Source organism: Oryza sativa, chromosome 2, assembly GCF_034140825.1.
Source record: "Oryza sativa Japonica Group chromosome 2, ASM3414082v1".
Taxonomy (NCBI): Eukaryota; Viridiplantae; Streptophyta; class Magnoliopsida; order Poales; family Poaceae; genus Oryza; species Oryza sativa.
In genome coordinates, this window is record NC_089036.1 from 22,745,549 (window position 1) to 22,758,569 (window position 13,021).

At 42.5% G+C, this 13,021-nt stretch overlaps 1 protein-coding gene across 1 annotated transcript; it reads left to right on the forward strand.

Moving 5' to 3' along the window:
* The first annotated feature begins 3,732 nt into the window (after positions 1–3,732).
* Positions 3,733–6,195, forward strand: LOC4329770 (transcription factor MYB106). The gene is made up of 3 exons (XM_015769376.3): positions 3,733–4,015; positions 4,140–4,269; positions 5,172–6,195. The coding sequence occupies exons 1-3, from the start codon at positions 3,880–3,882 to the stop codon at positions 5,932–5,934; spliced, it is 1,029 nt and encodes a 342-aa protein (XP_015624862.1). The 5' UTR covers positions 3,733–3,879; the 3' UTR covers positions 5,935–6,195.
* Positions 6,196–13,021: the final 6,826 nt, after the last annotated feature.

Genomic DNA, 13,021 nt, shown 5'->3' on the forward strand with positions numbered 1-13,021 from the left:
TACACCAGCTCTAGCATATCACCTCCATCAGTTGGCACGAGCACATACAAACGCACCGTACGATCGACGGACCGACACATCAGTACGCGCGCGGTGCCTTCAACGCGGGCGGAAAACGAGCCTCGCGCGCGGCCGGCCATGGCCACACGGCTACCCCTCCTCCGCCATCGCCACCGCGCGCGTGTCGTTTCCTTCGTCGTCAGCTAGTAGCTGCCTACCCGGCTGCATGCACTACGCGCGCGGTACGTACAGATTGCGGTACGTCTCTTTCCCCGTATTGATTGAAACCATGTGTCCCTGTCGTTGCATATGCCCCTGATCCATCCAGCCGGTGGTTGCGCCGTCTCCTCGCCCGCCCGCCCGCTCACAAACGCGCAAGTCTCAAAAGCCGAGAGCGCGGCACCACCGCAGCATATGCAGCGCCGCCGTCTGCTGTCCGAAATTGGATTCCCTGGTTGCTGCTGCTGACTGCTGAGCCATCTCAGAGGTTGGCAGAGCCTCACTCCTGCAGGCTGCAGCCTGCAGAGTACGTGGTCAGTGCTGTACTCTGGATTAATCTTTTTGCCTCTTCGGCTAGCTAATTTACAGTTTACAGATGCTGAGATGATGCTGGCTGGCCATGGTAATATAATAGGCGTACCTCGCCAAGACCATGTGGCATGTCCGAAAGCAGGATGACTAATTAATTAAGTACTAACGTGTGAGAATTAAGAAACGACCTCTCACATGCAAGATTATGAGAAAAGGAAGACTTAAGTTTACTGTTACTGTACGTGTGTACCAACTCCCGATTGAGATATGTGATGGATTGGTCAAAAGACTGACTGTCTGTTTTTCACAGCACTGCGACCAGTAAGAGATACACACAGTATATATACGTACTAGTACTACGGAAGCCATGTTCAGATGCCATCAGGAGGAGGGCAAGAACAGAACGGTGTTCCTGCAAAGTTTATCCTTGGACCGCTCTTTGGCGTTATAAATTGAGATCATGCGTGCTCATTTAAGCGGCTACTGGTGTACTACATGGCGTGGCGCTGTCCGCATGTGCAGCCATACAGCGCTAAAAAGGATCCCAGTTTCTCCCCTACGATAAGAAGCATTTTTCCTGTTTACCACTGTGATTCCTTTCTGCTATAAATGTGTGTTTTGCTAGTCCACGCCAAAGAAAAACATTGAGCATTGACCGTGTCAGTGGGTCGTCCAGCCGAGTAGGAGCACTACTTTTTTTTACTGCGTGCGCTTCTTCTCTTCAGATTAAACTCTGCAGGAGCAGGAGGACAGTCACATTTGTTCTGAATATCATCAATGCTGTCCTCCTCTTCATCATCACACTGTTTTACGCTAATTATTCTTCTTCACGCTTGGAACAGAAAAAGACACTGTATTCCCCGGGTCGTAACAAATATCACAAAACAGTAGCCTGTAACACTGTCTCTCAAGGGTTCAGGGTAATTAGCCTGTAACCGCGTGTGATTCTCTCGCTGATCAACCTACAGACACATTGAATTTCTGAGGGTCATGCTTGCTGACTGTAGAATAGTAGGAGTAGTAGTGAACTAGTGATATACCGTACGTCAGCGCGCGCGTAGGTACTACTACTAGTACGTGCGTAGAGCCTACTGCGATCGAGTATCCGAGGGATGTCGGACGGCAGGTCGCGTCGTTCATCCGCAACGGCGAATTCAGCTCGATCGGTGCAGAATTTGCCCAGGTTTCCGTAGCTAAGGTGGCAGTCTACTACAGTATTTATGGTCAAGGCATCCAGTGATGTTATATACACCATGTGGAATTGTGGATCTGATATAAGCCGTGGAGCATTTCATGGAAATGAATTTAGCATCCAATGTATTGCTCTCATTCAAACTTTGACCGTTTCAATTTTGGGAATAAATTTGTAAATGTTTTAATATATAGGGTACTGTTGGAGTATGTTGTATGTTAAGTAGTAGTATAACCATACGACTCCGTTCATCGACTTACGCTAATTTCAAAGTAATGATAGTCGAAACTGCAGCAGTACTAATCGACATTGACAGAAATGGACTCATCACTCGAGCAGACGTCCATTAATTTTTTTTATTCATTTAAATAATTATAAAAAAATAAAAAAAATTAACAAAGATATGATATATAACTCCATAAACATATAAGATTAAATTTGACTTCTACGAGTTGTAAACAAAAAAATAAATTAAACTGAAACCAGTTAACGTAAATTCACATTTGTATTTAATATTTGTGTTACAATTTGCAAAAATCAAATTTTAATTTGCATATTTTTTTGCGGGGATTTTAATTTTAATTTGCATATTTGCAAAGCGATATATCTCATATTAATATGTCTTGTTACTTTTTTTGTTTGTAATAATTATTTAGATGATATGTAAGAAATGAGGGATATCCTCCTGAGAGAGAACTATTTTCCCGACATTGACAAGTATTTATGAATGGAGATAGTAAGTAGACACAGTTAAAACGTGCTCTTGGAAGCAATGCTGGTTGCAGTGGCAAGTGATGAGCAGATTCACAATGTGCTCCTCCTCGTAGGCAGCATAGCAACAGGGATACGTATCGCCGTTTTCTTTTTTTCTTTTCGGTTGGTAGAATTCGAAAGGGAAGGGCGAAAAAACCTTGTCTTTCATGTTTGGAAATCCGAAGTTTAAGATGAGCCAAGACATAATTCCTTGAGATGCACATGCGGCTGTGCGTGAATCGGTTTACATGGGGTGGTCCTGCAACAAATGGACACGGAACCCCAGTGGCCAGTGTTCCTGGCTAAACTTCCTATACCATCAGATGCAGGTGCAGAACTGCAGATAGACAAAATTTATTTACAGCGCGGTGCGTTTTCATTTCTGTCCTTATTTCAAACAAAAGAGGAGGCAGTTTTGTTTGAGTACGTATGACGCCAGAGTCTTTTCAAAATTTGGAAAGACCGAAACTGCAACCCTTGAATGGGATTGGCCCGAACCCGATGAGTAAAACGGGTTGCCGAAAATGTCCAGCGAGTCAATTGCCAAGTGAGACGGAACAGAGTCTTTTTCACCTGCAGGCAGCAAAGGGGGCGTTGATTCCACGCACCGCCATAACTCCTGGCCAGAACAGAGGGCATGCCGTACGCCAGCCAGTGCTGGGCCAGACCAGTAACATGTCATGACGCGTCTCTTGTTCATGGCACGGTAAACCGGCCATCGCCAACACCCCCAAAAAAATGTGGCAGCTATCCGACGAGATCGATAAAACATGGCCGTGTGACCGATCGCATTAACATACACAAAAGCCTGTCGTGTGTTGGATTCCGGTGACTGCACCTTGCGTTTACAGCACAGTGGCGCACGCACGATCGATCGAAATGACGGGGAGATTACGCGCGGCCACCGAGCAAATCGGCGGAAACATATGGAGGGGAGCACCGAAAATTCAGCGGTGCAGCGCGCACGACGAGAGGCGGCACACGCAGCGGTAGCTCGACCGAGAAAGAAAGAAAGAAAAACTCGATCGCCTTGTGTTACTTCCACCGCACGGGCGACTGGATTGATCTGGACGGCAGAGATGGGTCGTGCCGGGACTGGAACGAAGAGCGGAATACCGACCCTGCCCTCGCGTCGTACCTGCTGACGTGTGGGGCCGCCCTCGCGGTCTCACTGAATTCCACCCCAAGAAGAAGATTCTGAACATACGATCGACTGGCTGAGTGTTACAGCGTCGCGTCGGGGCCTATATATTTATGCCGCTGTGTGGACTGGACGTCTGGACCTTGGCCACCCAACCACTGCACCGGGGGGCACTACTGCACTCGATCGATCAGTGGAAAGAAGAGCTCTCGGCTCTCGCGGAGTGGAGGACTTGGAGTGGTTGATTGATCGATCGGAGCGGATGGGGCGGTCGCCGTGCTGCGAGAAGGAGGCCGGGCTGAAGAAGGGGCCGTGGACGCCGGAGGAGGACCAGAAGCTGCTCGCCTACATCGAGCAGCACGGCCACGGCTGCTGGCGCTCGCTGCCCACCAAGGCCGGTACGTGCGTGCCATGCGATCTCGGTTTTCGGCCTCTGATAACTAGCTAAATCGCCTGATCGATCCGCCAATTGCTCACTGGTGTGGTTTTTTGGGGGAATGCGTGTGTTGACGCATAATTCAGGGCTGCGGCGGTGCGGCAAGAGCTGCCGGCTCCGGTGGACGAACTACCTTCGGCCGGACATCAAGAGGGGCAAGTTCACGCTGCAGGAGGAGCAGACCATCATCCAGCTCCACGCGCTCCTCGGAAACAGGTGATCATCGCCTCGTGCTGTGCAGGTGTACGCAGCACTTCTGCAGGAATCATATGCTTTATTTTCGACATTCTTTTCGCCCTCTACACTAAGAAATTATTCTAAACTCTCCTGGGATACTCTTCGTTGTTATATGACATCTAAATGGTTATAAAAAAATTAACAAGATATATTAATATGTGATAAATTACTCCATAAATATATAAGGTCAAATTTAACTTTTCCAAGTTGCATGAAAAAAACAAATTTGACTATGAATATATGTTAACTAGTTATAGTTTAATTTGTTTTTTTAACCTGTAAAAATTAAATTTTAACTTACATATTTATGGAGTTTTCTATTACATATTAATCTATCTAGTTAATATTTTTAATTTTTTTATAACTATTTAGATGACATACAAATAACGAGGAGATATTCTCTCGAGAGTAGAATCTGCTCTCCCTCTGCACTGCAGTGCTCTGCACCGCACAGCCTCTCCCCACTTTGACGACCATGCAACACAGTACACGTAGTACCGACTGTCACCGAAGCCAGATGGATGTAGAGTACAGTACGTGAGATAAGAGTGAAAAAATACTGGAGTCCATCTACCGGGTCCTTTTTTTGGTTTCACCTTAGTCACGTTTACAATTAAAGCCCTTGAGCCCCCGCTGGCTTCGCTGTGCCTCACCATGCGTGTCAGGGCTAGTGGACCATTTGTCACCGCCTTTTGCCCTGTCCATCTCCATGTTGACTTGCCTATCTCCGCCTCCACAATTCACTGCACGCACCACACACACCTCCAATCATTTAGGCATTCTATAGGAGTAGTAGATTCAGGTGGTAAAAGAGAATTTGCAGTTGCAACAATGCAGGAAAAAAAATAAAAGGTAACTGACACTCAGACGCACGTACACAGGTGGTCGGCGATCGCGACGCACCTGCCGAAGCGGACGGACAACGAGATCAAGAACTACTGGAACACGCACCTGAAGAAGAGGCTCGCCAGGATGGGCATCGACCCGGTCACGCACAAGCCCCGCGTCGACGCCGACGCCGACGTCGCCGCCGGCGGCGGCGCGGCGGGCGGCGGCGCGCGTTCCAGGGCCGCGGCGCACCTCAGCCACACGGCGCAGTGGGAGAGCGCGCGGCTCGAGGCCGAGGCGCGCCTGGCGCGGGAGGCCAAGCTGCGGGCGCTCGCCTCGCCGCCGCCGGCAACGGCCGCGCTAAGCGGGGTCGACTCGCCGACGTCGACTCTCAGCTTCTCGGAGAGCGCATTGTTCGGCGCAGGCAGTGCGGCCCCCGACATACACGGCGCCGCGCGCGCCGCCGCCGTTCAGGCCGTGCAGTCATCATACGGGGAGGCGTGCCAGGAGCACCACTTCGGCGGCGCCACCGCCGAGACGAGCTTTGCCGGAGCCGGGACGCTGGCCGGTGTCCTTCTTGACTGCTCCGTCACCGGCGCCGACCAGAGATTCGCGGAGAGGACCGAGGCCTGCTCCGGCGAGCTGCAGGGGGAGGACGACGACGACAAGGGCTACTGGAACAGCATACTGAACATGGTCAACTCGTCCATGTCGTCGTCTTCCTCGTCGTTGACTTCCGAGGTGGTCACGGACACCGAGATGTTCCTGCCGGCGACGGCAGCGGCGGCGGCGTCGGCGACGCCGGTAGAGTTCTGAACGCTGAGAGGAGCCTAGCCCACACGCTCGCGGCTCGCAGCCTCGCACTCAAAACATTGATTAGTCTGTGGGCTGTGGCTGTCGTGCAAGTGGCTAGTACTAATATTAATTCGTTATTAATTAGCGTGTTAGGTTAATCTCGCCGTGTTTTGGTTAATTTCATCTCGCTGTGCAATAAGCATGTACTGATTTTGGTTTGTTTCTGTTGTCTCGTCTGATGTAATGTGTGTTGAGCAAAGAATAGTATCAACGGTTGAACTATCACATATAGTACTGCTGCATCTTGAATTCTCCGGACTTCAATTTAACGGGAAGCACAGCGGAAAATATTTTCACTGAACTTAATGTTTTACTACTCCCAGTTAATAATTATACAACTTTTAATTCCAGACAATGCGTGTCTCATCGCCTACTTGATTAAAATCGTGAAAAAAAAATATCGGCCCAAACAAAGCAAATCAAATTTTGTGATCCATTTCTAAAGCCCAATTTTCATTCACCTTTGCTATTCATTGGTCGTCTGAAATTGGAAGAGCCTTAGGGCATCTCCTGTGGAAAAATCGATTCAACTGACATACATCAGTTTTGGATTTTTGATTGAATGCCTCAGTGTGGTGGGTCTCACATGGATTAGCCTATGGCCCCAGGAACGAAATGGTGTTTTATTCAACTTGATTCGTTCGATTTCAAGCTCTCACAAGTTGATTTGATTGCCACAACGTGTATAATCAATTATCTTCTACGTGGTTGGATTTATAGCACACAATGAATATGGCCTTAGGACTGATGCCATAAAAACTGATCTGCTAGATTTTACTGGATTAGGGGTACAGGTGTAGTGGCCGGTGGGAGGGGAAGGGTGATTTTATAAGAATGGCCAAGGTAGTGGAAGATCATTTAGACAAGCGAACAATGATGCATTAGAACCGTGAGGATGAAAGAGGATGATTGGCAGATTTAGTGACATCAGGACTAGAGTGGTGGAATTGTACCGACACTGATGTAGAGGCATAGCGGCGGTGACAAAAGAGGAGGATGAGGGGGGAAATGCCGGATGGCAGTATTTGCGCATGGGGATTGTAGAGAGAAGCGACTAGGTTGTAGGGATTGCACAAATCCCGCTACAGTGTTGTCTACTGGTAATAGAAAAAGAATATAAACTACTGATCCTTTTCTATCAAGAAATCAGATTAAGAAGCTATGAACCGACATGCAAAAAAAGAGTAAAATTCCCCCCCCCCCCACACTATCTTAATCTCTTTGTTTATCCACACAGCGAAAAACCAAGAACAGGGACAACTCTATCAAGCACCTATATATATATATATATATATATATATATATATATATATATATATATATATATATATATATATATATATATATATATATATATATATATATATAGCTATCCTGCATTCCTATTAGAGAGAATCTATTCTATATCACTGAGTTTGTTCGAGTTCAACAATTTGTCATTGACATTGTTTTTTTTCTATAATATACCGACGACTTTATCAATTGTTCTACAATACGCTATTGGGTTGGGCCTTTTTTTTCAAAAATACCTAAAATATCCTTAGAGACATACAAGATTAACAATTGATTTATCTCATTAGAAGTTTCAAAAAAATATGAAAAGTTTTATGTGGCCTTGTTACACAACATGGAAGTTTGTATAATGTTTCAAGTTTTTTCTGGTATATTTAGTTTTTAGAAAAAAAATATTTTTATGTGGTATATGAGAGAAAATTTGTTTATATAAGAGATAATAGCACAAAAATATCTTATGTAGTGTATGAAAGATGATTTATATTAAAAACATCAATAAAAAAGTATTTTATATAGCATATAACAAATAAGTTATATATTCTGTAAAAGATATAAATGTAAAAAACTTGAAACTTCTATACAAACTTTCATGTTGTGTAAGGAGATCATATAAAAATTTTCATTTTTTTTGAAACTTCTAATAGAATAAATCAACTGTTAACCTTATATGTCTATAAGGGTATTTTGGGTATTTTTGAAAATAATGTCCATCCCAATGGTATATTGCAGAACGTACAATTGATAAAGTCGTAGGTATTTTACAGAAGGAGACAATATCGATGGCAAATCGTTGAACTCGAATAAACTCAGTGGTATAGAATAAATTCTCTCTTCCTATTATGTAGCAATCTTATATTGTTATCCTCATTCAGGAATCGGTGTCACAGGAGAAGGCAGCTCATCTACACGAAACTTTGTTGTAAGAAAAGAGCTAATTCTTGATGGACTTACTACATGGGATTTCTCTGATAAGTCTTATGGGGTTAATAAAAAGAGATTTATAGAGTATTTATTCCATATCTGTCGTTATCATGTGAAATTATTTTCTCTTCATCTCGTTCAATTTCCTTCAAACCGAACAAGGTTATAAGATTGTGAACCCAGCTCGATTGAACATTAATTTGAACCCCTTCTGTAGGCTATACCTGTACCTACTTGGCTACTGCATGTCTACATCTACATGTCCATGCACAGTGTCTCTGGCTTTTCGCACATTAACGATGAACCGGTCGCCGGTCGGTGATCTGTATGTAGTGCCTGATCACTAGCTAGACAAGCAGATAGTAAGTCGATCGATCGGCTTGCACATCAACGTCGTAAAAGACCACGAAAAAAATAACGTGCTGTTGGGCGTATGATGGTCGCGAGTTTTTCCGGCTTTCAAGGTGTGTTTATACGTCTAACAAGGAGGTGCGGCCAACGAACCGCGTAATTGCGTAAACTTAACATTACGGCCGGCGTTAATTACTTGGTGCAACTTCGTCTTCTCCTTTTGGTTCTTTCTTAGCTGACAGAAGCAACGCGTTACTGATCAACTTAATTAATTCCTCGTTTGTTTCTAAACTAGAATCAGATTCAGTTCGGTCCTTCATTACGCTGATAAAAATGACACCCTCTAATTCCTCTAAGAAAACGAAAAACTGACATAAATCTTGAACCAGGCCCAGCTAATATCCATCACCTTGTGAACTCAAAGTAGTACAAGTACAGTGGTAGTGGACGACTAGTACTCGGGCAAGAAATTGGGCCCAAATTACACGAAGCCCATAAACAAATTGGCCTTCTCGAGTTGCACTCCAAACCCGGCCTAACTGAACACGCACAGCACATCAGCCCAAGCCCACTTAGAAGAGAAAGGCCCAGTTAAATGCTCTGGTCGTCTTTTTGCCCCCATTTTCGCGATCAATGATTTCTTTTCTCCCTCTCCTCTTCTCTGTATCTCTCTATTACATGGAAGATGTACAAGCATGCATACTATGTGTACATGCACCGTGACTCATGTAAGCGTACCTGTATGTGAGGATTCTGGATATAAATACTGATGATAGAATTCCATCACCATACTCCAATACTTCAGTTTTTCCATACTCTAATGACAGGTTTTCCATATGTCTCTCAGGGTTTTTATGAGATCATGGAGACCGGCACATCATTAAATTAGTAGTTTGAATATCGAATACATTTTCCTAAAAAATGAACAAAATTGGAAGAAAATTGAATTAGTAACAAAACACCTGAAATTAGTAATGCGTACCCATACCAGCATCCAAGGAAATGCCAATATTTAAATTGAGTCAGAAAGATATATATAATGAAATTAGTGATGCGTGCGTACCCATACCAGCACCGAAGGAAATGTTATATTTAAATGGCTTCGGTACGGAGTATCTTTTTGAATCACGGGAAATATTTGCACTTACTTCCCTTTCCCCAATAGAAAAGGCATCTACTGGTCATAAAAATTCGCTCCAACTGATAGCCTCTTCTCTCTTTTCTAATTGCTGCCTAGTACATTGTTGACATGGTCTCAAAGTACATATGTGATCATTGTTTTTTTTTCTAATTATATTTATAAATATATTTTAAAATATAAATAAATGTGATTAACATGTGAAATCTTAATATTTTATATAATAGTGATTTTTTGCAAGCTAGTGATTTATATTTGAGTGCCCTCAATTTCAAAACTAAACACCGGCGGTGTGGTGGAGCCGTGGGTGCATGACTCCGCCTATCAAGATTTAAATTTTGGTGCCAACGAATATTTACGCACATGCAAGTGGACTTATATACGAATTTAGTGAGACTAGGGATGCCGCTGGTTTCCATCTCTTTAAGCGTGTGATAGGGAGCATTTGCGGGTGTGTGATTATGATGTAGCGTGTGCAGTGGTGTGCACGAGTGTGCTTCTACTGAGTAATCACAAAAATAAAAAAAATACTACAATTCTAAAATTGAAATTTATCCTAAATTAAATGTAATCTTAGAGTATCATTTTCTCTCCAACCATCTCTCCTTCAAATTCCTTTCTATCTTACCCAAATACTCTTCTAATCAAGGTAATAAATACCGTATAATTGTCTGGTAGCAGATTGTGGATAATGGGTGCTAAGTTCCAATAGCAGAATTATAAAAAACAACTATAAATTTAGATTGTACATCAATATCAACATCAAGTTCAACTGAAGATTTAGAATTTAGATTGCACACTTAATTACTCCTATACTCCTATTTCATAACATAAACAAATATATGAAATACATATAAATATATAAGATAAAGAAGGCACACGATGCTAAGTCATATACTATCCCTAAATATATAAAAACATCGTTCAAGCATTATAGCGGTACAATAAAGTCAATAGCGGGCTGCTATTGCGATCGTGAAGCGTTATAGTGGCCACTAAGTTCTAACACGCTATCTTCGGTTCGCTATCTTATAGTGGTAGCGGTAGAGGGTCACTACCACTATTATGGTCACTACGAATGCTATTATTACCTTGCTTCTAATTTTAACCATCCCTCGTTTAACGTCAGGTGTAACTAATTTAGGATGGAGCGAGTACACCATTTATTTAAGATCAGCGGAGCTTCAAGTTATTAAAAAAAAGAAATAAAAAAGAGCGGAGCTGCACATGGACTCTTCCATCCTCCAAAGGCAAACTGACGAGTGACAGCAAAGAGGCGTGCAACTTCCTTAAAAAAGGGTGCAAGGCCTGCAACTGGTAAGTTCACAGGGAGTACTTACGTACGAGAGCGTGAAAGTGGAAACTGCCCCATTTTAGTTGTTGCTTTTGCACTGCTCGAATCCCCAGAATCTTGCCCTTTTCGTCTCACTGATGATTGACACTTGTGATCGCCAGGCATTAGATTAGTACTTTTGCTAAGCACGATGACAACAGGAGATCAGACTAAGTCCTGTTGGTCACTTTATTTTTGAGGTGCTGAGTCATATCCTCGTTTGGCCATTGGTCCTAGGGCATCATATTGCTGCTTCTGCTGCCTCACATGGGCTCCAGTAACCAAGAACTTTGTTTTGTTCAAGTTCCCATGTGTACGTGGTTTGGTTTGAGTGCAGGCAGCTTGGAGATGCAGCATTGAGGATTTCCCAATCAAGATCCTTTGTGTCAAGAATAAGGAAATTGCTGCTGTGTACTCCAATATTTCATGAAGCAATTTTAATTAGGATTATATGAGTAGCTAGGATGCATGGGAGATATTTGTTTTCCTGCAAAAACAGGTCCTACAATATTAATTATACATTTGAAATAGGCTAGCTTGCTCCTGCTTGCACCTGTATATTTTTTCCTTCAGAAATGAAGGTCTATTATATGACTGGAAATTAATTATACAGATAAACTATTGTGAGTGAACAGAGTATTGACCTCTCTTTTTTTTTCAGAGGATAATATAGAGGAATATTGGTAGCTAGGAATCATGTTAAAGAACTATGCATAACTACTTTTATATGATAAAGAAGAGCTAAGCAAAAATTTACAGTCAGATGGTAACATAAGGAAAAATGGTACTATCAAACAATCGGTCTTATTGGGGAAAAGGGACCACATAGGAATTTATGGGATTAGGATGGTTGGGAAGCATGTAGTAGAGTTCAAAAGGAATGACCAGAGCAATTGATACTGGAAATTTCTTTGACATTTTTTTCATGATTCTAGTGCGTTCAACCTCATGTTAACATCAAATCCCAACATTTTCCTATTCTTTCATTTCGCGATACTACTTTACAAACTATCCACGCATACCACTCATTATGTCACTGTGAATGCATTGAGATACATATGAGACACTTGTTTTGCTTCCTAGAGTGCGTCCATAGTTATGCATTTTAATGCTTCCAATCTTTCAAAAACGCCATACATGCTTAGAATTTGACTTGACCTCTTATTCGACTGGCCTCAATTTTGGGCTGGTAGAGCTTTGATAATATGTATTGGTCTTGAGAGTAGCCCGGCCCAACTACATATTATTGAAATTTCTATGGAATTTTTATCGACATAAATGAAAAGAAAGAACATAATGATAATTATAGGGTAGATTTTAATTACTATAGTCGGGGCAAACTTTCAGGATTTATTTACTTTTTATTGTCTCTAGTTAAAGCTCTATCTAGCTGCATGGCAAACAACACACAAAACATTAATAGGTAAGCATGATATTTGCGAGTGTTGAGATAGAAATATGGATCCCCTTATTAACATTTTTTGTTCTTTTTTGAAGTACAAAGTGACCAGTATTGTCCTATGTATGGTTAATAAGAGTAGAACAAAATGTCCATTTAGCTACTACAAAATGTAAAACACCTTTTCTTTAAAGCATATTGTCCTTTCTTTTATTATTGTTTGAATTTTTTTATATCGTCATGCATAACTCTTTGTGAAAGAAACACTTTGTTTGATGTGCATCGTATTCTCAATGATTTACAAGATAAAGTGTAAAAACTTGAGTTTACTCATCAGTAATAATTACTTTTTTTGAGGAGCTTAGTGACCGTCAATTTCTTTGGCTTAACAAATAAAATTCAATATATATAAGTGACCAAACTTTCCTCCCTCTGTACCATTTGGGAACTATCTACAAACTTTTATATGCATGAACATGTCTACAAACTATCTACAAACTTTTATATGCTCGTGCGATCGTGCCACTTCTTCATTCGTTTGGCGGCCAATTTTTAACATATCCATATGACTTTCTTGGCGTGCAATAAAAGAACAATTTTGCTATATCTCACT

Excerpts from the sequence above, each read along its gene's own strand:
- LOC4329770 (XM_015769376.3), top strand. The coding sequence starts at position 3,880 with ATGGGGCGGTCGCCGTGCTGCGAGAAGGAGGCCGGGCTGAAGAAGGGG. Across the intron at positions 4,016-4,139 it reads CTCGCTGCCCACCAAGGCCG|GGCTGCGGCGGTGCGGCAAG; the intron begins GTACGTGCGTGC and ends CGCATAATTCAG. Across the intron at positions 4,270-5,171 it reads CACGCGCTCCTCGGAAACAG|GTGGTCGGCGATCGCGACGC; the intron begins GTGATCATCGCC and ends GCACGTACACAG.